Here is a 22,606-nt window from a genome sequence, read left to right as displayed (position 1 = left end):
GTTTTGTTCATTCATTTACGCGACAACAGCGTTTTGGGAAACGCAAACTTTTGAATACAGGATTCAAAGTGCAAGCTTTTGATAGTTATCGGTCTCTGCGTAAACTAAAATAAATTTGTAAAAAATTTTTTAAAGAAGTGATGTCATGCATTTACGCGTTTAGTCTATAGGTGCGTAGTGTTTCTTTACAAAGTGACAGCGCCATCTACTGGCCTGACAGCAGAATACAGCATTTCATGTAGATGAACTATCTATTCAAGTCATTTTTGTAATATCACAGAAAAACGAAATATCACAGTGCGAGTTTTTCCCAGTATCTAAGACCTAACACAGCGCTCGAGTACCTGGAACCGTCCCGAGGCTGGAGTTGTCGAAGAACTGCGTGGGATGGTTGAGGGAGATGGGAACGCTGGAGCGCACATCAAAGAACTTGCTCTTAGGAGAGTCCAGGAAGGCCTTCTTGGGCGAGTTGACTTCGGTCTCCATCAGAGGCGGCTGGCGTTTGGTTGGAGTGGACAGAGCGTCTTTCCTGCCCTCCTTAATCTTGTACGCTCGCCGCTTCCACTTGTTGATCTCCTCCTGTTGTTTGCTCAGCAGACTACATGAAGCAGGAAACAGGTTTGATTAGGGTTAGATGATGTATACTTTATGTCACCATTCAGCCTAAAATACAGATTTGATTTTTGGTCCATATCACCCAGCGCTATGGAAGCTTTTAACACTTAAAAAAAAAAAAAAGAAAAAAAAAAAAGGCAGAATCGTAAGTTTGCCCCCCTCAGTTGGACATGATTCGCACTTCCGACTTTATATCACACAATTCTGACTTTATGATTCGCAATTCTGAGGAAAGAAATGTCAGAATTATACGGAAGAGGATTAGGGCCAAGCAATAATAAAAAAATAAAACCATCGAGATTAAATTTGTTAAATTTCAAGAAAAAAAAAAAAGTTTAAAAAAAATTGAGAATAAACTTGTTAAATTACAAGAACAAATTCGTTAAATTATGAAAAAATTGTTAAATTACAAGAAAAAAGTCGAGATAAAATGTTGAGAATAAAAACATTCAATTACAAGAAAAAAGTAATTGAGAACAAATTCGTTAAATCATGAGAAAAATGTTGTTAAATTACGAGAATAAATTTGTCAAATTATGAGAAAAATTTTGTTAAATTACGAGAAAGTAGTAGAGATAAAATATTGAGAATAAAGTCATTAAATTACGAGAACAAATTCGTTAAATTATGAGAAAAATTGTTAAATTACAAGAAAAAAGTAGAGATGAAATGTTGAGAATAAAGTCATTAAATTACGAGAAAAAAATTAAATTATGAGGACAAATTCGTTAAATTATGAAAAAGTCGTTAAATTACGAGAAAAAAGTCATTAAATTATGAGAAAAATTGTTAAATTACAAGAACAAATTCGTTAAATTACGATAATAAATTCGTTAATTTAATGACATTATTCTCAACATTTTATCTCGATTTTTTTTTCTCAATTTAACGTAATTTCTCATAATTTGACGAATGTGTTCTCATAATTTAATGACTTTATTCTCATTTTATCTAGACTTTTTTCTCGAAATTTAACAACTTTAATCTGAAGATGATTTTTTTATTATTGCTTGGCCCTAATCCTCTTCCGTAGAATTGAGAGACAAAAAGTCAATTACCTTTTTTATTTTATTTTTTATTTCATGGCGGAAACAAGCTTCAATACTAACGCCATTAACCATGAAACTCCAAAATGTTGCCATGCAGATCACCACATCAGCCATCACAACATCTGGAGTCACTCCTGTATTCTGTTCACACACTGAATCGCAGTGTGAACGCCACTTAATCAGCTGATCTGAAGTGATGTTTGAGTGCGGTCACCTCTCAAACTGAGCGTTCTTCTTCTGCAGCTCCTCCATCTTCTTGTCTTGAAGTGATGTGACTGGTCTGTTTGAGCCCAATTTCAGGTCAAACTCCTCACCTTCTGCGACTGCAGAAGACATTTACAACACTTATAAAGTCACATGACAAACTGTTCCTCTCTAAAAGAGAATTTAAAGATGTGAAATCTGCTTTAGATATAAACTCAAATGGATTCAGGGTCTTCTAAAGCGTGATCAATCGTTAGTGAATTCAGTAGCTAATCGAGCAGCGTCTTACAGGACTGTTCATCGTCCTGCTGCATTTTCCTCAGGGTCTCTTTCAGCTTGCGAATGACGTCAGCTCTGTGCTCCAACATGGAGCTCATCTGTGCGATCCTAGAAGAAAAGAAAAGAATCACAGAAAAACGCATGATTAAACCGCACGTCACCGGATCATCACTACACTGATAAACGGCACGCATACTCTTTCTCGTGACTTGTGGTGACTGCGATGTGATCCAGCTCCATTTTGACGAGTTTGTCCTTCAGGGCGGCGAGTTCAGCGGCAGCTGGTGTCATGTTCCTCTTAGACAGGACCTGCAGGATAAATTTAAGGAGAAAACCAAGTGTGATGTGAATACTAAGAGAAACCGAAAGGTGTAAAATCATCTGATGGTATGGCAGCGGTGAGGTCAGTGTGACACTGTGTGATGGCTAGAGGTTTGACACAGCTAGTCAACCATTAACAAACCTCTGACTCTTTTAGTTTGGCTTCTAACTTCTGAATGAGAGCTTCCTTCTGCTTCAGCTGGGCACAGAGTTCCTGGATTTGAAGATGTTTCTGGTTCAAGGAATCAGACTGAACCTTCAGTTCCTTCATCTGGTCCTGAATCTCCTGCCAGACACACAATTTACAATCAGCCCTCATTAGTCAATGCGTTAACTAAAACTACCTGCCATTAAGCAATTCATTTGTTGCAGTATTTATTAACCTCTGTTAATGTTATTCTTTAAATGAAATGACACCAATTCTGAAAGTCGACCTGACTAGTAACAAAAGAACCCATGCACGGACGAATTGTTCAGTAACATGCACATCTGACACTTTGGGCCGCTCCGTACCTCCATCTGCTTCTGCGTCTGCTGCAGCTGCAGCGACAGATGTTGATTGTCCCGCAGAAGCTCCGCCTCAGTTTTGGGCAGGGTGCCGTTTTGCGCTTGCAGCAGAGTTACGGTCTCTCTTCTCAGATCCTTCAGCCGCCGCTCGGACTCAGAAGATGATGATCTGAGCGGGGCGCTCTCGGACTCACATTCGTCCAGCAGAGCCTGTTGACGAGCACAGAAGGGTCAGGAGAGGAGCAGGACAAAAACAAATAAAACCATTTCAGAAATGCATCACTTACAAAATAACGTGCTTTCAGATGATCTGCCGCTTCAGTGCGCCGAGCGATTTGTTGCTCGTGCAGATGTAAAATAGCGGCGGTCTGAGGAGATCTTAGCAGAGCCTTGAGATCCTCGAGCTCACGAGTCCTGTGCCGACACTCCTCTGACATCATCACTGCGTGTTTGGCTAAACCGTCCTCTAGAACCCTTAGAACGCTCTCCAATTTCTGATGAGCACACACACACACACATACACACAAATTACCAGAGAGTAACACATGAAATAATAACAGTCAAATCACATTTACTGATTTATCAGTACGGAGTACCACAAGGCTCAGTATTAGGACCGTTCCTATTCACCCTAAAACCCTTCGGAGATGATATTAGCAAACATGGTGTTTTTCTGCTAATGATACTCAGCTCTATTTTTCAATCTGGCCTGACGAAAAGTACCAATCCACAAATCTAACAGATAGTATAGCTGATATTAGGGCTGGGTATTGACACAATGTTCATGATTCGATTACTATTCACATTCTTTCGATTCAATATCGATTATTTTGGATGCAGTATTTCAGTTTCAGCACATGGCAAATTTTCTAGAGGAAATAAATCTCAGCTAATGCTGTAAACTACACATGAGAGTCAGCTGGTGCTACTATAATAATACTGAAGATTAAATTAACTTATTTATATACAAACACTTAAATTACACTCAATGTTTTTATTATCAATAAAGTTTAGAATTACATAATCATATTTCTACTCCAATTCATTATTTATTTTTTTATCGCAGCTGTCATAACTGATTTATTCAAACATGCATTAAATATTGAAGAACATGATAATGAATATGTAACGGTGCACAGCTATATTTATCTTTCTAGAGTCACTTTTCTAGCTGACTAATGAGTTTATGGTCACTGAATGTTTTTCTGAGGTAAATGTGACGTCACGTGACATTGAAGCTGTTTTATTGAGGTTGAAGCACTGATTGAGCGATTACACGAGACATGATACGGATTTCAGTAAGTTGTACTGTATATTTTAACATACCTTCAGATGTTCATGATTATTTTGCAGTAACTGTATTAAAGCGGAGGAGAGGATGATCACATGCTTCTCTTTAACTGAGGCGCTAAAGCGATCCGTCACGCCACATTAAACAGCGCCGAAACGCTATTTATTTTCTGAATCTCATAATAAGATGGACGTCATTTGAAATCTGAGACTTTGCTTCATATCAAAAGTAACAAAGATTATTGTGATTTATTGAATGGGAGGAGCTACATATTCTGCTCATTCATCCACTGAAAACAGACCAAACTAATCGATTCTTGTAATTTAAGAATCGATATCGGTTCATAAAAATGAGAATCGATTAAAAATCGAGAAATCAATATTCTTTCGCATTTTTTTCCCAGCCCTAGCTGAGATATATATATATATATATATATAAAAGAAAATCGTTATTTGTGAATTTTCTGGGGTAAATGCCTGTGGCCAAACAATGACCATGATCTTACCTGCAGGTACTGCTGACGTCTTTCCACCAGACATGACAGTCTCTGATCCCAGACCTGCTGGAAGTCATCCTGAAGATATCGGAGAGCCCGTGACGGATCCCGAGTCATGAGCAGGTCCTGCAGTCGAGACTCCTCAAACGAAGCCAGGTCACGCTGCACCTCCGTCTCGAAGTGCGTCTTGCAGCGCTGCGCCAGTCTCCTGTATGCCTCCTACAATGGTTTTTCCTTCCGTTAGCAACTCAGTTTGACGAAACCATCAATCAGATATTGTCTGTGCCGACTCTTACCGCAGTCTTGATCAGCAGGTGATTCAGTCTGGTGGTTTTAGTGGTGTGTGTCACGTGGACGCTCCTCTGAGCCAAAGGAATGAACGGCAGCAGCTGATAGATCACAGTCCATTCTTCACGGTTCACATCAGATAAAGCGTCAGTGGGACGATCGATGATCAGCTGGAGCTTCGCAAACGCCGCCTTCACATGGAAGAAAAACCTCACGTCAGTCTTGAGAAAGTTCACATGCAAACCAAATCTTTCAGACATCAGCATTTACCTGCAGCTTCTCATCAGACGCATCAATCTCAGAGATCAGATGTGTGTGTTTGAGCTGATCAGAAGACACGCTACAGTTCACCTCAGTGAGAGACTGAAACACAACAACACTCGGCTTTATGGGTTTGGAACGACAGAATTTGGTTATTCTGGGTTAGAACATGAATCAGACACGCACCTGACTGAGAGAATGGACTTCAGATTCCAGCAGGATCTTCTGCTTCTCCAGCTGCTCTGCTTTTGACTCAACATGTGTCAGCTGTGGTGGAGAACGACGGCAGTGTTAACACAAATACACGCTCACTAACTAGTGACCTGAACTCTGAGGTTTATTAGTTCACGCACTCTTTCCCGGCACACTTTAAGACCTCACCTTCTCCAACTTCCCCTCCAGCTCTTGTCTGAGTCGATCCCTCTCTTCTGTGACGTCTCTTAGAGACTCGAGGACCTGCTCAGCGCGAGTCTTCTCATTCTTCAGCTGATCGGTCACTCCACTGAGAGACTTGAGCTCCTCAGTCAGCTGGTTTCTCTAAAGAAACAGCAGATTACTGTAAGAAAGGAGCAGTTTTCATGGCAGAATGAACTAAAACCCCCAGATTAACACGCTTACCGTCAGCTCGCTCTTCTGAAGATCCTGTTTCAGCAGGTCTTCCTCCTCTCTCGTTCTCTTCAGCGTCTCCAGGAGCTCGTCCTTCTCTTTCGTAAGCGAGGTGAGGTTCGTCTGGAGGTTCTGGATCTCAGTGTTGTGCTGGTCTCGTACGGCCGAGAGATCTTCGCTCATTTGACTCAACTGAGAGGAAACAGAATTTAGTCAAAATAAAAGTACGGTTTACCTTGAAATTATGACAAATATTTTACTATTTCAAAGACACACACACATATTATATATATTTTTATTATTATTTCTTCTTTATTTTTTAATGTTTTAATTTTAAATCGTAAACCTCAGTTTGTACAGCAATTGGGTTATTTTATTAATTTTTAAAATATAAATGTTAATTTTATTTTATTTTTTATGTCTTTTATGAGCACACTGTTTTTAACAATACATATTTATTAAATCATGCATGAGGAAAAATTTATAAAGACAGCACTGAATTTTTGAAAGAAAAAATAAATGATTAAATTGTTAAAGTTTTATAAATTCAATTGATTAGACATGGCTTTTATTTATTAAAGTTTAATTTAACCATTTAAAATAGAATTAGGGTCCTAAAAAATTTATAAATTGTTGTTAAATTGTATAAATTTCATAACTTCAATAAATCAGACAGGCTTTAACTATTAAAATGAAACGCAGAAAAATTAAAATGGTAGAACACAGAATTTGATGGGTCTGTAACTCACTCGCTGCTGAAGCTGGGACTCTTTCTCCATCAGGTCTTCCTTCTCTTTCTGCTGCTGCTTCAGTTCCTCTTTAGTCACATGCAGTAAGTCCTGATACATTTTAGACTGCAGGAAAGAATAAAGAGAGTCAGTGGTGTTGTGAGGATGTCAGATGACATTACAGAGATGACATGAAGCCTCACAATCGCTGCTGCCTCCTGAAGGTCTTTCCGGAGCACCTCCCTCTGACTCCTCAGAGACTCCAGCTCCTCCCTGAGAGCTTGAATCTGGACGAGATCACAAAGAAATCAAGCACACATTTTTTAAAAATAAAAATTCTGTATTACAGTGATGCAATATGTTAAAATGCATTTAAAGAATGCACAGACTGTTACACACCTGCTCGAGCTGAACTTTCTGCTTCTCTGTGGGACTCAGCTGATCTGACACCTGATGCTTCTTCTGTTTGAGCTCTCCTTGGACCTGGATCAGCTGAAGAGAGATTTTAATGAGAAAACACACTTAAATTGCTTCATTCACTCAGAAAGCCAAACGGGTCAGAAATCAGTTACCATGAAATCAACATTAATAATCATTATCACAATATCAGGAGAAATAATGATGCGTTACTATATTACAGTTTTTTTTCTATTTTATAATTTATATATATATTATATGTATGCTATTTGCATTATGCAAAATAATGCATTTGTCATGCAAGTACATGTATGCCACGTATTAAGCTGTCCTTGTGTTTGTTTAACTATATATTTAAGTTCTGAGTAATATTAATTAACATGTACTTTAATGGCTTAGATTAGTTGCATGTAATTATGCATAATTTACTGTTATTACTATTAATAAAGTGTTACCTAAAGATGACTTTTGCTGCTAAATGTACGTTTAACAATTACTTCAATCAAGCAGAACACATTTGTTATCAATAAAACTAAAGAATTTGACATAAAACAGATACATTTAATACGGTAAATTATAAAAATGGCCCAGAAATCTGTTCCGGGGCCCTTTAATGGAAGAGTTAAGTTCTGCCCCTGCTGCCTGTGTGTCGTTACCTCTCTGACGCCCTGCAGGATCTCCTGAAGGTCTCCTCCCTCAGTCAGTGATGTCATACTGGTGGAAGCGCTGGATTGGTTACATGCAGCGTCTCTCGCTCTCTCTGCCAGCAGACGGTCTCTCTCACCACAAGCAGTCAGCAGCTCCTGCCTCAACAGCACCATCTGTGGATCAGCCGAGAAAAAACGCACTTGAATCACAGGAGCCGATCATGTGCATGAAGCTTCAGCAACACTTTATTCTCTAACACTGCACCTACATATCAGCTAACTCTCAGAGTATTAATAGTCTGCACGAGTGCGCCGTCTTTGCTTATAATGAAGTGTAACCGAAGCGTCTTACCATCTCGCTCTTCTCCAGCTGCTCTCTCTGGAGCTGCTCTCTCTCGTCTCTGACGGTCTGCAGCGACTCCAGCAGCCGGTCTCTCTCTCCAGTCAGAGCGCTGATGTTAGCTTTAGCCGCCTTCATCTCCTGCTGCTCTCTGGTTCTCTCAGAAATCAGCTGCTGTTTCTCTGCAGAAGACGACTGAAGCTCTTCACGCAGCTGCAGCATCTGATGAGGAGGAAACAAGATCAGATTCTTCAGAAACTTTTCTGACCCCCAGGATGATTTAATAGCAAAAAAACGAGAGAATATTATTTTAAACCCGAAAAATAAGTTAAACATGCAGTTACATAAATTTAACTGCAATATTAGTGATCAACTGCACTGATATGATCAGATTGAAAATGCTAAATAAGTAAATGTGACCATGATGTAAAAAGAGCATAAAATCCACTTGAAGATTGTGAAATGTGTTTTTTAATATAGATTAAGTTAATTAGCAATGAGGCTCACGGTCTCATCCTTCTCCTCCAGCTCTCTCCTCAGCTGGTTCTTCTCCTCTCGGTTGAGCTTCAGGATCTCCAGGAGCTGCTCTCTCTCCTCGCTGACGGAGGCGAGGCTGGTCTGCACCTCCTCTAGAGTAGTCTTCTCTAGATCGCTGATGGTCTTCTCAGACAGCAGACCGTCTCTTTCGGCACAGGCGGACCGCAGCTGCTCTCTCACCTGGACCAGCTGGGAATGAATCATGGGAGAACGGTGATTTACATTTGAACATACAGGAACAGAGCAGACGTGAACTGAAGAGAGTCTCACCGTCTCGTCCAGTAGCTGCTGATCTCTCTCGAGCTGCTCGCTCTCGCCCGTGAGCCGCTGTACAGTCTCCAGCAGCCGATCTCGCTCCTCGGTCACAGAGCTCATGTTGGAGATCATCCGGTCCATCTGCTCCATGTCTCCGCTTCTTTCAGAGGACAAGCGGTCTCTCTCGGCACACGCAGACTGGAGCTCTGACCTCAGCTGGGCCATCTGAACAAAGGGAACACTTTATTAATATAGATATATAAACTCTGGTGTCTCCAGAATGTGTGTGTGAAGTTTCAGCTCAAAATACCCACAGATCATTTATTATATTTTGTCAAATTACCGTCTGGTCTCTCTCCTGCTGCTCTCTCTTCAGATGCTCCAGCTCGTCTCGGAGGCTCTGCAGGGTCTGCTGGAGCTGGTCTCGCTCTTCCGTCAGCGAGGTGATGCTGGCCTTCATCTCTATCATCTCAGGGTCATCAAGTGTGTTCATGGAGCGCTCCAACACACACACGCTCTCCGACTGCTCTCTCAGCTGCGTCAGATGTGGAAGGAGAAACGGTCTCATTTCTGATCTCAAACCATGATTCAATAATTAATATTACTGTACAATTCTTGAATGCTGCCATTACTAAAGCCAAAACTAAGAACGTGTGTCTTGCATTTTTAACTGCAAAAACACGCATTTTTGCATATTTTTGCAATTAAACCAGATCAGTAGAACTTGTGTCTTGCATTAACTGCAAAAACACGCATTTTTGCATGTTAACTTGTGTCTTGCATTAACTGCAAAAACACGCATTTTTTTCTATGTTAACTTGTGTCTTGCATTTTAACTGCAAAAACACGCATTTTTGCATGTTAACTTGTGTCTTGCATTTTTGCATGTTAACTTGTGTCTTGCATTTTTGCATGTTAACTTGTGTCTTGCATTTTTGCATGTTAACTTGTGTCTTGCATTTTTGCATGTTAACTTGTGTCTTGCATTTTTGCATGTTAACTTGTGTCTTGCATTTTTGCATGTTAACTTGTGTCTTGCATTTTTGCATGTTAACTTGTGTCTTGCATTTTTGCATGTTAACTTGTGTCTTGCATTTTTGCATGTTAACTTGTGTCTTGCATTTTTGCATGTTAACTTGTGTCTTGCATTTTTGCATGTTAACTTGTGTCTTGCATTTTTGCATGTTAACTTGTGTCTTGCATTAACTGCATGTTAACTTGTGTCTTGCATTTTTGCATGTTAACTTGTGTCTTGCATTTTTGCATGTTAACTTGTGTCTTGCATTTTTGCATGTTAACTTGTGTCTTGCATTTTTGCATGTTAACTTGTGTCTTGCATTTTTGCATGTTAACTTGTGTCTTGCATTTTTGCATGTTAACTTGTGTCTTGCATTTTTGCATGTTAACTTGTGTCTTGCATTTTTGCATGTTAACTTGTGTCTTGCATTTTTGCATGTTAACTTGTGTCTTGCATTTTTGCATGTTAACTTGTGTCTTGCATTTTTGCATGTTAACTTGTGTCTTGCATTTTTGCATGTTAACTTGTGTCTTGCAACTGCAAAAACACGCATTTTTGCATATTTTTGCAATTAAACCAGATCAGTAGAACTTGTGTCTTGCATTTTAACTGCAAAAACACGCATTTTTTTCTATGTTAACTTGTGTCTTGCATTAACTGCAAAAACACGCATTTTTGCATATTTTTGCAATTAAACCAGATCAGTAGAACTTGTGTCTTGCATTTTAACTGCAAAAACACGCATTTTTTTCTATGTTAACTTGTGTCTTGCATTAACTGCAAAAACACGCATTTTTGCATGTTAACTTGTGTCTTGCATTTTAACTGCAAAAACACGCATTTTTTTCTATGTTAACTTGTGTCTTGCATTAACTGCAAAAACACGCATTTTTTTCTATGTTAACTTGTGTCTTGCATTTTTGCATGTTAACTTGTGTCTTGCATTTTTGCATGTTAACTTGTGTCTTGCATTTTTGCATGTTAACTTGTGTCTTGCATTTTTGCATGTTAACTTGTGTCTTGCATTTTTGCAAGTTTAATTTTGTCTTTCAATTTTTCTATGTTAACTTGTGTATTGCATTTAATGAAAACTTGTGTCTTGCATTTTTGCATGTTAACTTGTGTCTTGCATTTTTGCATGTTAACTTGTGTCTTGCATTTTTGCATGTTAACTTGTGTCTTGCATTTTTGCATGTTAACTTGTGTCTTGCATTTTTGCATGTTAACTTGTGTCTTGCATTTTTGCATGTTAACTTGTGTCTTGCATTTTTGCATGTTAACTTGTGTCTTGCATTTTTGCATGTTAACTTGTGTCTTGCATTTTAACTGCAAAAACACGCATTTTTTTCTATGTTAACTTGTGTCTTGCATTAACTGCAAAAACACGCATTTTTTTCTATGTTAACTTGTGTCTTGCATTAACTGCAAAAACACGCATTTTTGCATGTTAACTTGTGTCTTGCATTTTAACTGCAAAAACACGCATTTTTTTCTATGTTAACTTGTGTCTTGCATTAACTGCAAAAACACGCATTTTTGCATGTTAACTTGTGTCTTGCATTTTTAACTGCAAAAACACGCATTTTTGCATATTTTTGCAATTAAACCAGATCAGTAGAACTTGTGTCTTGCATTTTAACTGCAAAAACACGCATTTTTTTCTATGTTAACTTGTGTCTTGCATTAACTGCAAAAACACGCATTTTTGCATGTTAACTTGTGTCTTGCATTTTTAACTGCAAAAACACGCATTTTTGCATATTTTTGCAGTTAAACCAGATCAGTAGAACTTGTGTCTTGCATTTGTGTCTTGCCCTCTGGGGCCATTCTCACATGTTTTTGCAGTTAAAAATGCAAGACACAAGTTCTACTGATCTGGTACATATCACAGTAAATGAGAAGTCAATCAGTCACATGATGCACCTGCTGCGATGCATTTTCAGAGAGTTTAGACTCCATGAGCGTCCGCTGAGACTCCAGCTCCAGTACGGTGTTCTGAAGATCCTTCACCTTCTCAAGAGCTCCTCTCAACTCATCTTGATTTTCAATCATCTGCATTTGAAAATGAGTATAAATAAATAATCTCAAAAAGGTGCAATGACATTGCAGCCTATATGTGGTTCAGAAACCCTCAGATTTCATCAAAAATATCTTAATTTGGGTTCCGAAGATGAACGAAGGTCTTTCGGGTGTGGAACGACTTAATGACAAATTTCCATCTCACCATCTCCACATTCTCCTGTAGATCAGACTTTAACTGGTTCTTCTCCTCATTCACAGCATCCAGTTCCTCCTTCAGCAGCTGAATCTGAGAAACACAATTCACTCATTATAATAATCATCACGATCATCAGTATCTGAAGAGCTCGTGAAGGTCTCTGACTACCTGCTGGAGGAGTTCATCGTGATGTGTGTCCGTCTGCGGGCCGCTGCGATCCTGCTGAACCTGCATAAGCTGAGAAAAACACTTCCTATAGAAACACATGCACCTCACTTTAAAGAGGACCAATTACGCTTTACATTTATGGTTTTGAGCATGAGAAATTATTCACTATATCAGTGTCACCGTTTCTGAACTCCCTGAAACATTCAAGCACATAAGGCCAAAAACAACATCAAGACTTTGTAAGAGCATAACAGGTCCTCATATATATATATATATATATATAAAAATGTTAAAAAGTCTGAATTCAGTATTTACCATCCCATTACTCTCCTCGAGGTCGCTCTTGAGCTGGTCTCTCTCGTCTCTCAGGCCCTGTAGGATCTCCTGCAGCTGCTCTCGCTCTTCAGTGATGGAGCTGATCGTGCGTCGCAGGTTCTCCGTCTCATCCGGGTCGCTCTGAACTCGCTCCATCTTCTCAGACAGAAGCGCGTCTCTCTCGCGGCGAACAGACTCCAGCTCTGAGCTCAACTGCAGCGAAAAACAGTGTTAAATCACTGCGGTCTGGTGGTTGATGGGACTGTGTGTGGTGTGAACGCACCTTCTGCGTGGCCTCCTCTAACGACGCGAGCAGTGCGCTCTTCTCCGTCTGGAGCCGCTCTGAAGTCTCCGTCAGCTGTTGGGTCAGTTCTGCTTCCTTCAGCTGAGCGTCGACCAGATCGCTCTCCATCTTCAGCAGCTGATCCTGAGCGTTCGCCGTCTGCTCTTTCAGCCTCTGATGATCTTCATTCAAACTGGACTGAGCTGATATCAGAGCGTCTCGCTCCTCTCTAAGAGAACGCAGCTCTTCTGACAGACCAGACACCTGAGAAACACCAAATATATTCACGTGTGTCACATGCATTTAGTGACGTCTACATCAAAGCTGAGTTTCAGATCTCCACCTGTTCAGATGTCTCTTGAAGGTCTAATGTCAGCTGGTTTCTCTGCTGTAATAAAGTCTCAAGCTCTTCCTTTAGCGTCTGGATCTGTAGAACATGTTGATCAGATTAACCCGCACAAACGCTCACATCATGTAGAGCAGAAGAACAATATCACAAACCTGCTGAAGCGGAGCGCCGTTCTCCTCACTGGAATCATGATGTTCTCGCTGTTCCTGTAACTCTGACTGAACCTGCAGCATCTGAAACAAAACACGTCCATTACAGATATTTCAACAGCATCACTTACACGTCACATGCATTTATTATTCTCGTGGCCTAACTCTCTCACCATCTCATTCTTCTCTTCCAGGTGTGTTTTCATCTGCTGTAGTTCCTCCTGAAGCTGATCTCTCTCCTCCGTTACAGATGTGAGATCTGCTTTGATCTTCTCCATCGCGTCAGACAGCTCATGAAGCTCCGATCTCTCCGACAGCAGTCGCTCCTTCTCACCCGCAGCAGCGCTGAGCTCTTCTGTCAGCCACTTGATCTGCAAACAAACAGCATATAAATTAAATAAACTGCGCTTTTAGTTTTCTATCTGATGGCAGCATTTAGAGCTGCATGATTAATCGTTAAAAGCTGGCAATCTCGATACAAAAAACCATGTGATCTTATTCCTAAATGACGATGATGTGAAGTATGAACAGCGTTCAAATCTGCGTTCTGATCCAGAGAGAGCTGTTGTCATGTATATCTGTATGAAAGCTACACAAACAGTCTTTTCAACAATCACAGAAGTACTGCGATAAAAGTTTATAGTTCAGATATAAACACTGACGTCTACTGAAGTGATCAAAAGAGCAAATCACCCTTTCAAAGTAACTTGACACTTCAAATAAAGATTGTATCAATTACATCATTACCCCAGTAGGTGGCAACAAGTGACATTTATTCTAGGGGTGCAGCGGTTCTCGGTAAAACAAAAAACAAACCGTACAGTTCTCCACTTACGATTCGGTACACACTTGCACCGCGGTCCATCTCGAATGATGACGCATCTATTGGTTAATATGGTTTGTTTAAAAGGTCCCGTTTTTCGTGTTTTTTTGAAGCTTTGATTGTGTTTATAGTGTGCAATATAACATGTGTTCATGTTTCGCGTGTAAAAAAAAAAGCAGTATTTTTCACATAAGTAAATTATCTGTATACGCTGTTTCCACTGTCATAAAAACGGGCTGATGACTTCCTTGTTCTATGAAGTCCCTCCTTCAGGAATACGTAACGAGTTCTGATTGTGCCAGCGGTTCCTGTGTTGTGATTCGACAGCAGCTTTTTAACGCTCCTTGCCCGGAAAGGTCACGCCTCTTACCATAACGTGTGCTGCACATAGTTTTACATGTGGATTATTGTGGTGTTGTGCCGAATGAACACAAAAGACAATAATTCCCGAGAGACTGAACTCTTTAATCTCCACAAGCAGCGACAGAAAATGTACAACGTTAGCACTCACTCAGAAGAGTCCCTCATACGGAAAACAGCCATATACATAAACATAGTCCCCTCTTGTGGCCATTATGTGCACTGCAGTCCAACATTAACTACTGCAGTAAGGATACCACAATTATAATTTTCTGGAACCGAGTTAAACATAGATTGTAACCATGATCTCTAAGTACAGCGTCCCTGGGAAGGCCAAACAAAGGTGATTGGACTGCGGGATGAAAATAACACCGTTTCGACGACATGGCGACAAACACACTCTACAAACGCAACTCTTGCTCTTCTCCGTGGGAGCGCAACAAGACCACGCCCCCTTTTTTGTGTATTCCTGTGGGCGGAGGTTAATAAAAACGTCATTAAAGAAGGAAGTAGAGGGATGTAGTCCAAACTGGCCGTTCGATGTAGGCGACTTCTGTTAAATAAAATATCTTGCTTGGCATTGAACTTTGAGCTTTAACATTTAACAGATTTTATTTATACTCTAACAACAACATTACACACTAACTAAAGTTTGAAACCTGGGATCACGAAGAACGGGACCTTTAAAATAGCAACGTGGAAAACAGACAGACAGAGTTCAGATAATGTATGTTTTAGTCGATGGATGCGCAAAACATTACAACAACGATAATCAGAAAGCGTGGACAAATCACTTTTCTTTAAAAATGTTAACGGCGAGTGCCGTCTGCTCTCATGTCCTGTCATCTACGCCGTCATCACCTGGGTGTTGATAGCGCGTGAGCGCAGGTGAGACCTGAACAGCACACGCTGCTATCTGTGTTTAAACTAACTCATTTAAGCCTTGCTGATCTAAACCTTCAGGAACAAGACGCGAAAGAGAACTCGCACGCGCTGTGAGAAGATTTGTGTGCGCTCATCCGAAGCGCGCACACGCTTATTCCAGTCAGCGCGCAAATACTGAGTTCTCTTTCAAGTCTTGCGCTTCGGCGGACAAATTCATGCAAAAATGATGTCAGCATGCCCGTCATAGCGAGTATCCCAGCAAACATAGTCGGTTATGTCTTAAGTGAACGTATATTAGTCGAGAAAGACAGTGCATGTGTAACAGTACTGGATCGTTCATGTCTTAAAGGGAAAAACAACTATTCCTGCTGCCTGTTTTTAATGTTAAATCAAACAACAAATCACAAAAGTCACTCACTGCTCTTGACTGAACAGTTTTTGTAACTTCAATAATGATTCATCTTTATTTATTTTATACAGTAAAAATAATATGCAGTGATATTTTATATTTGATTACTTTATCCATTTTCTGTACGTGAAAACGACTGTTAGATACCTGAAAACCACTGTTTATTTTATTTGAATATTTGCTTTATTGTATTTAATATGTGATGTTGCTTGTACTTTGTTCTTTTTTTATTTGACAGTAGTCCCATTTTCCCTAGACATAGCACATACCGAACCCTAAGGCCGTGTGTCCACCTAAGCGTTTTTTCCAGCGACTAGCGTACTTTTTCCAATTGTTTTCAATGGGAACGGCGCGTTTTTTAAACACCAGGAGCATAACGAGGCGCTGAGCGTCTTTTTCACGCTCAAGCGCTGAGATCTCTGCGTTTTTTACCGGTCGCCTCGAGTTGAAGAATGTTCAACTTTGAGTAAAATGCTGCGCTCATCACTGTCACTTTTGACACAGACAAGACTGAATGCACTGATTTTCTCCTATACACTTAGAAAGAAACCGACTGTTTACGTAAATTTTGAAGCTCAAAGTATACTTTGCTTGTAAGCTTTTCACTCCGCCTCAGAGCACACGAACAGAACGTTCTCGAGCCGTATAATACCGTTTAATATCAAGCACGTCCTGCAGTAGACATTTCACATTTTACGACACATTTAACTGGTTTTGAAGTTAAAGTCTGGGCTTCTAGGGAACAATGAAATCACACTGCTGTGAAGGAAACACAAATCATCTCAAACAATAAACATTTTATCCGCATTATCTTCTTTCCAAAATCAAAAACAGCTCTGATTTACAAGCACCTGATCATCTTTGCTCTTCTGGTCCTCATGTTGGTCAGCCGTCTGAACTCTCTGTGACTCCAGAGTGTGTATTTTTCCCTGAAGGTCCTTCACCGTCTCCTGAGCATCTCTCAGTTCTGCTTGAGTCTCAATCATCTGCAGTGAATAAAGTAAAGGGTTTGATCGAGTGAGATCACCACGTTTGACCTGGCAGCAGTCTCGTAAGCGCTCACCATCTCCACATTTTCCTCCATGTCGCTCTTGAGCTGGTCTCTCTCGTCTCTCAGGCCCTGTAGGATCTCCTGCAGCTGCTCTCGCTCTTCAGTGATCGAGCTGATCGTGTGTCGCAGGTTCTCCGTCTCATCCGGGTCGCTCTGAACTCGCTCCATCTTCTCAGACAGAAGCGCGTCTCTCTCGCGGCGAACAGACTCCAGCTCTGAGCTCAACTACAGCGAAAAACAGTGTTAAAATCACTGCGGTCTGGTGGCTGATGGGACGGTGTGTGGTGTGAACGCACCTTCTGCGTGGCCTCCTCTAACGACGCGAGCAGTGCGCTCTTCTCCGTCTGGAGCCGCTCTGAAGTCTCCGTCAGCTGTTGGGTCAGTTCTGCTTCCTTCAGCTGAGCGTCGACCAGATCGCTCTCCATCTTCAGCAGCTGATCCTGAGCGTTCGCCGTCTGCTCTTTCAGCCTCTGATGATCTTCATTCAAACTGGACTGAGCCGATATCAGAGCATCTCGCTCCTCTCTAAGAGAACGCAGCTCTTCTGACAGACCAGACACCTGATAACGAACCATAATGGATGAGATTCAGCCACGTAGAAGCAAGATTGAGACCGTGATAGAAGTTTCTCTAACCTGTCTCAGTAATTCATCCACTTTAACAGGAAGTGTCTCCAACTCCTCCATCTTACTCTGCAGACTTCGCTCCCGCTCGTGACTCTGATCAAGCTCCTTACGCAAGTCACACACAGTTTTCTCCAACACAAGATTATCGGTCAGATCTGTGAAGGGACAGAAGACCAGGAACGTGAATTTAGACAGTAAACGCAGTCAGTTTTGATTCACATGACGGTTCTGCACCTACTTTTGGGCACTTTTCCGTCCAGCAGAGCGGTGAGTTTAGTGTTCTCGTCGAAGGCGCCCATCAGCTCTTTCTGAAGATCCGTTTGCATCTTCTTGAAGCGAGACTTCTCGTGCTCGAGCTTGTCCTGAAGCGTCTTCACCTCAGCTTCCATCTTCCCATAGTCAGTTGTCAGGGTCACCTGGGCGAAAGTCACATGACTCACATTAATCACTCCTCATAACACACACGGATCTCTCCCAGAGCTCCACTCTACTCACGTCTCGCTCTTTGAGGCAGATGTTCTCGCTGCGCAGGAAGGCCCATTCTTTCTTGGTATCCAAACTGAGAGTCTCCGCATCATCTAGAGAGCGCCGCAGACGAGTCACTTCGTGCAAAAGATCCTTGTCGCTCTGCAGATTGAAATATAGCATAAATAAATATGAAATATGATATTGTATTAATAAATATTTTGTGAACAAACTAATAGTGCTGTGACTCGGTGACGTACAAAACTCTGCAGCTCAGCGTTCAGATCCGTCTTCTTCTGAAGCTCGGATGACATCATCGCCAGATCAGCCTATGGAGAACAATGTATATCACATGTGGACATTTTACACACGTTTATTTGAAAGCAAATAAAGAAAGCGAACAGACCTTCAGCTGCTGGATCATTTCTTCTGATCGTTTTGAATCCTGCTGCAGTCTGGAGTTTTCAGCCTCTAGTTCTCTCTGAATTAAAACAGCGGACATGGATTATCAGTGGAAGGAGAAGAACATGTAAACGAGAAAGCTGAGAATTAAAGCTCTGATCACCTCATACTCTCTCTTGCTCTCCTCCTCTAGTTTCTCAAACTCATCTGCGTCTCTCCTCTCATCGATGTCCTTCTGCAGGGCGTCTTTGTCTTTCTGAAGTGAGTCTTTCTCAGTCTTCAGACTCTCCAGTTCTTCGTTCACCAGCTGAAGCGTGTGTTTGACCAGGTCTCGCTCAGCAATAACAGCATCCTTTACAAAATAAATAAACATGATGTTTATTCGCAGGGTTCACACATGATGCATTTATAAAAAGACAAAAACAAACAAAAAAAAAACAAAAAAAAAAAAACACAGGATGATGTTCACTCACCTTCTCAAACCCGACGGTCTCACAGAGCTGAATGGCCTCTTCCAGATCTCTCTTCATCTTCATAAACACATTTTAAATCAACAATCACAGTCAGGAGAGAAAAGAGAAAACATCACTGTAAACACATAAAACAGAGCTGCAGTTGTACCTGTTCACACATGTTCTGAGAGTGCAGGAGGGCTTCTGAAGGTTTCTCCAGCTCCGCCACCTTCAGCTCCAGCGCGGCGCTTCTCTCCTCAGCCGTCCGTCTCTCCTGAACCTCCGTCTCTAGTTGATGCTGCAGCTCCGCAATCTGTTTCTCCAGCTCAGAGACGGGCTTCTCCTCTTCAGAGGGCGTGGCTTGAGCCTCCAGCTTGTTCTGCAGCTCAGAGATCTTCATCTGGAGCTCAGCGCTCATCTCCTCTGCTCTCTGTTTGCTCTGAGTCTCTGCCTCCAACTGACGCTGCAGAGACGCCACCTTCAGCGTCAGCTCGCTCGCCTGGGGAGAATCGAGGAACGGATTCCTGAACAGAGAGGGGAAATGACAAACGTATTCATGATGCAGAAAAGCATGTGAGCAACGCTGAATAATGAAAAGATTACGTGTTTGCATAAACAAGGCATGCAGAAGTTCATGCAAAAGTGAGAAATGTAACGGCAAATTATGCAATTTTTTTTTGCAGTAAACAAAACTATACAAATACTTTTCCTTCCAGAATATAAATTTTTAGCTGTAAATAAAACTGGGCAAAAAATTTCAAACAGCCCATTAGAGAGTCACAGCGGTTGTGATCGTGTGGTGAGGATGATGATGTGTCCTCACCCCTCCGAGGAGCTGCGGACAGTGATGCTGCTCATCTCCATGTCCATGTTGGGTTCGTCCAGTGCAGTGAAGTCAAACCGGCTGTCGAACTCATCCATATCTGGACACAAAACAAAATAACTGAGTAAACACCTCATGAACCTTTAGGGACAGACACACAAAAATTAAGAAAAAGTTCTTATTAGGTGCAGATCTTAAAGAAAATATTTGAGGAGATTTTTTAATTTTATCATTCTTTCAAGAAAATTATATATTTTTATATTTTATATTTTGGCTTGACCGGAATTCAACAACCATCATTGTGTTTTTAAAATAATTATTTTTAATGAGCTCATTAGACCAGGTGGATGCTTTTATTTGCACTGCCTTCATATGCTTAATTAATCTTACATAAGCAAAAAAAACAAACAAAAAAAATATCATGAAAGACTAGAAGGATTTAAGACCACATGAAGGATATCCTAACTTTAAGTTATTTTGTTTAAATTGTATATTTTAAATGTCACAAAGTTTTGAGCCACTCAGATGGAGGAAAATCTGTCAAATTTTACAGTTTTATACAAGCAACAGACTAAAATAATAAAAACATTTTTCACATTCAACAATTTAAATTCTTCCTAAGTTTTGTCTCGAGAATAATGGCAAGAAAAAAAAAAAAAAAGGAATTCTTTAGTAGTATTTTTGGTAAAACAAAATAGTTCTAACTTTTTCCTCAAGTTAGAAAACAGCAGTTTTGAAGAACTTTATTCTTAAGAGTGTTTTGTGGTCAACACGATAGCCTCGTGGGCAGCACGCCGACATATAGCATTGTTGCGCTTAAGGCCGACCCAAGTTCGAATCCCGGCTTGCGGACCTTTCCTGATCCCGCCCCCCTCTCTCTCCCACTTCACTTCCTGTCTATATACTTTCCTATTATAATAAAGGCAAAACCTGCCAAAAAAAAAAAAAAAAAATAATAATAATAATAATAATAATAATAATAGTGAATCTGGTGGATTTTGTGAATCCAGTCCCTGGTGTAGCACTGACCACAGTGACACAGTGATTATCTGATTAAGGTTTTTTTTGGTCAAAATGTTCATTCTGAAAATGACGTTGCGCTTCACAGCTACTGCAGAATCATTTTCTCAAACGGTAAGGCAGAATTCGTACCCTCTCCCTCCTCGGGCAGAGAGCAGTCGGCTCTTCTCTTCTTGATGTACGGCTCTGCGAAACTCATGTCAGTGCAGCCGAGATCTTCCTTCAACAGATGTGCAGATCTCAGGAGTTTCCCGCCCCACGTCACTCTCCGCTTGGGAACCTTAACGTGTAAATGCAACAATCAGATTCACAGACTTCACTAACACTGAGATGTTCAGACTGGTGATCTCATTACCTTCGGGATCAGGGCAACATTTGAGGCAGTGACGAGTAACTTGGTCAAGTTCTTGATCCGGTCCTCCTGCTCTCTCTGGAGTTGGTCTTTCTCTTGCAGAAGCTGACAGAGCGACTCTCGCTCGGTTGCGGTTGTTTGTGTGACTGACGAAACCTGTGAGATGAGATGGGAAAGCGATCATGTGAGGAGATGATGGGTCATGTTATTACCGCACAACTGTCAAACATGTGATGCACACGCTCACCTCTTGCAGACGCCGTTTAAGATCAACGATCTCATTGCGGTATCTTCTTAGTAGAGCGCCTTCATCGGACACCTCCGTCACGTGAGGGTCGTTCTTCATGCGCTTCGCCGCACTCGCAAACTTTAAATGGCAGTAAAAACACAGATGAATTCAACACATCTGCCCATATCCCAGCAGACCGCAGTGAAGAAGAGTGTCGTCTCTTACCTGTAAGGTGCTGACGGTCTCGTCCACGGTGGCCGGCGTGATGGTGCAGATTATCACAGTCTTCGCATTCCCACCCAACGAGTTCTGAAGGATTCGAGTCAGTTTGCTGTCTCTATAATTCAAGAAGCCCCTTTTGGATGGAACGGAAACAAGGCATTATGGTTTGCTGCGGTTTGCAACCAAAAACAGTGTCATGAAATAAAACTCACTTCTGACTCTCATCAGATAACTTCTTAATGACTTGACCCAGTGTGAACAAACTGCGGTTTATGTTGCAGCCTTCTTTAAACCGGGTTCCTGAAACAAAACAGAGCTTTTAACAGATAAACTCATTTAAGCTTTTCAGAAAAGGCTCACAGTTTGGATGTATACCATCATTTTGACCAGAAACAGTTTTATGCAGTAGAGATGCACCGATTGCAATTTTCTTGGCTGTTTACGATTTCCGATTTTTTATTAGTGAGATCGGCCGATTCCGATTTTCTTTCTAAGAACTATAATTGACAACATATACAAAGAAAAATCTACTTTTCTTCATTGCAAAGTTTTATTTTCATTAAAAGTCAAGTAAATTCAGTAATAAAATGCTGCCTGCTGTGAAAGAATACCAGATTTTATGCTTGGAAAATAAACATTTGGATAGGGGTGTGACGGGACAGTTAGCTCACAAGTTGAGACTAGGCATGTGATGGTATCAAATTTTCATGTTGCGATTAATTGCTGAAGCTTTTATCACGGTATACGGTTTTATTGCAATATTGAAAATTTGCACAAAAAAAAAAAAAGTGCTGTCATGGTATAATAGGTTTAAGAACTCTTTCTTATAACAAAAATAACTGTTTAAATACAATACACAAATATATAACATTTTCAAACAGATTAAAGTGCAAAATAATTATAAAGCACAAAAGATAACACTTCATTATTTAATGCATTAACTAAGATTAGTTAGTTAATTGTCATTGAGAAATTAACTAAGATTAATAAATGCTTTATAAGTGTTTTTCATTGTGAGTTTGGTTAACATGTTAACTAATGAAGCCGTATGTCTCAGTTTTACTGAACAATAACACATAATCAGAACATTTATAATCATTAGTGCATGTTGTAGTCCACATTAAAATATAAAAATGTTTAAGTTTG

At 40.6% G+C, this 22,606-nt stretch overlaps 1 protein-coding gene across 2 annotated transcripts in view; it reads right to left on the bottom strand.

The window, feature by feature from the left end:
- cenpe (centromere protein E) overlaps positions 1 to 22,606 on the bottom strand; it is a 28,250-nt gene that overhangs the window by 1,788 nt on the left and 3,856 nt on the right. The window contains exons 10-55 of one of the 2 annotated variants that reach the window (XM_067402974.1): positions 21,673 to 21,760; positions 21,464 to 21,593; positions 21,257 to 21,376; positions 21,013 to 21,165; positions 20,790 to 20,937; positions 19,638 to 19,737; positions 18,984 to 19,338; positions 18,836 to 18,892; positions 18,526 to 18,714; positions 18,367 to 18,441; positions 18,221 to 18,289; positions 17,991 to 18,122; positions 17,734 to 17,911; positions 17,505 to 17,650; positions 17,166 to 17,429; positions 16,882 to 17,094; positions 16,670 to 16,804; positions 13,515 to 13,712; positions 13,345 to 13,425; positions 13,187 to 13,270; positions 12,844 to 13,107; positions 12,561 to 12,773; positions 12,246 to 12,326; positions 12,084 to 12,167; positions 11,783 to 11,911; positions 9,185 to 9,376; positions 8,857 to 9,066; positions 8,557 to 8,775; positions 8,062 to 8,271; positions 7,719 to 7,883; positions 7,045 to 7,137; positions 6,849 to 6,932; positions 6,667 to 6,771; positions 5,930 to 6,109; positions 5,693 to 5,848; positions 5,498 to 5,578; positions 5,321 to 5,413; positions 5,059 to 5,241; positions 4,772 to 4,981; positions 3,263 to 3,469; positions 2,982 to 3,185; positions 2,611 to 2,754; positions 2,344 to 2,456; positions 2,158 to 2,255; positions 1,879 to 1,987; positions 345 to 598 (exon numbers count right to left, since the gene is read on the bottom strand). In XM_067402974.1, the coding sequence (XP_067259075.1) occupies positions 345 to 598; positions 1,879 to 1,987; positions 2,158 to 2,255; positions 2,344 to 2,456; positions 2,611 to 2,754; positions 2,982 to 3,185; positions 3,263 to 3,469; positions 4,772 to 4,981; positions 5,059 to 5,241; positions 5,321 to 5,413; positions 5,498 to 5,578; positions 5,693 to 5,848; positions 5,930 to 6,109; positions 6,667 to 6,771; positions 6,849 to 6,932; positions 7,045 to 7,137; positions 7,719 to 7,883; positions 8,062 to 8,271; positions 8,557 to 8,775; positions 8,857 to 9,066; positions 9,185 to 9,376; positions 11,783 to 11,911; positions 12,084 to 12,167; positions 12,246 to 12,326; positions 12,561 to 12,773; positions 12,844 to 13,107; positions 13,187 to 13,270; positions 13,345 to 13,425; positions 13,515 to 13,712; positions 16,670 to 16,804; positions 16,882 to 17,094; positions 17,166 to 17,429; positions 17,505 to 17,650; positions 17,734 to 17,911; positions 17,991 to 18,122; positions 18,221 to 18,289; positions 18,367 to 18,441; positions 18,526 to 18,714; positions 18,836 to 18,892; positions 18,984 to 19,338; positions 19,638 to 19,737; positions 20,790 to 20,937; positions 21,013 to 21,165; positions 21,257 to 21,376; positions 21,464 to 21,593; positions 21,673 to 21,760 (6,996 nt within the window). The remainder of the gene's footprint in view (positions 1 to 344; positions 599 to 1,878; positions 1,988 to 2,157; positions 2,256 to 2,343; positions 2,457 to 2,610; positions 2,755 to 2,981; positions 3,186 to 3,262; positions 3,470 to 4,771; positions 4,982 to 5,058; positions 5,242 to 5,320; positions 5,414 to 5,497; positions 5,579 to 5,692; positions 5,849 to 5,929; positions 6,110 to 6,666; positions 6,772 to 6,848; positions 6,933 to 7,044; positions 7,138 to 7,718; positions 7,884 to 8,061; positions 8,272 to 8,556; positions 8,776 to 8,856; positions 9,067 to 9,184; positions 9,377 to 11,782; positions 11,912 to 12,083; positions 12,168 to 12,245; positions 12,327 to 12,560; positions 12,774 to 12,843; positions 13,108 to 13,186; positions 13,271 to 13,344; positions 13,426 to 13,514; positions 13,713 to 16,669; positions 16,805 to 16,881; positions 17,095 to 17,165; positions 17,430 to 17,504; positions 17,651 to 17,733; positions 17,912 to 17,990; positions 18,123 to 18,220; positions 18,290 to 18,366; positions 18,442 to 18,525; positions 18,715 to 18,835; positions 18,893 to 18,983; positions 19,339 to 19,637; positions 19,738 to 20,789; positions 20,938 to 21,012; positions 21,166 to 21,256; positions 21,377 to 21,463; positions 21,594 to 21,672; positions 21,761 to 22,606) is intronic. The other variant, XM_067402976.1, reaches the window with a different exon arrangement.

This window comes from Chanodichthys erythropterus, chromosome 12 (assembly GCF_024489055.1).
Source record: "Chanodichthys erythropterus isolate Z2021 chromosome 12, ASM2448905v1, whole genome shotgun sequence".
Lineage (NCBI taxonomy): Eukaryota > Metazoa > Chordata > Actinopteri > Cypriniformes > Xenocyprididae > Chanodichthys > Chanodichthys erythropterus.
This window is presented reverse-complemented; position numbering and strand designations above follow the sequence as displayed.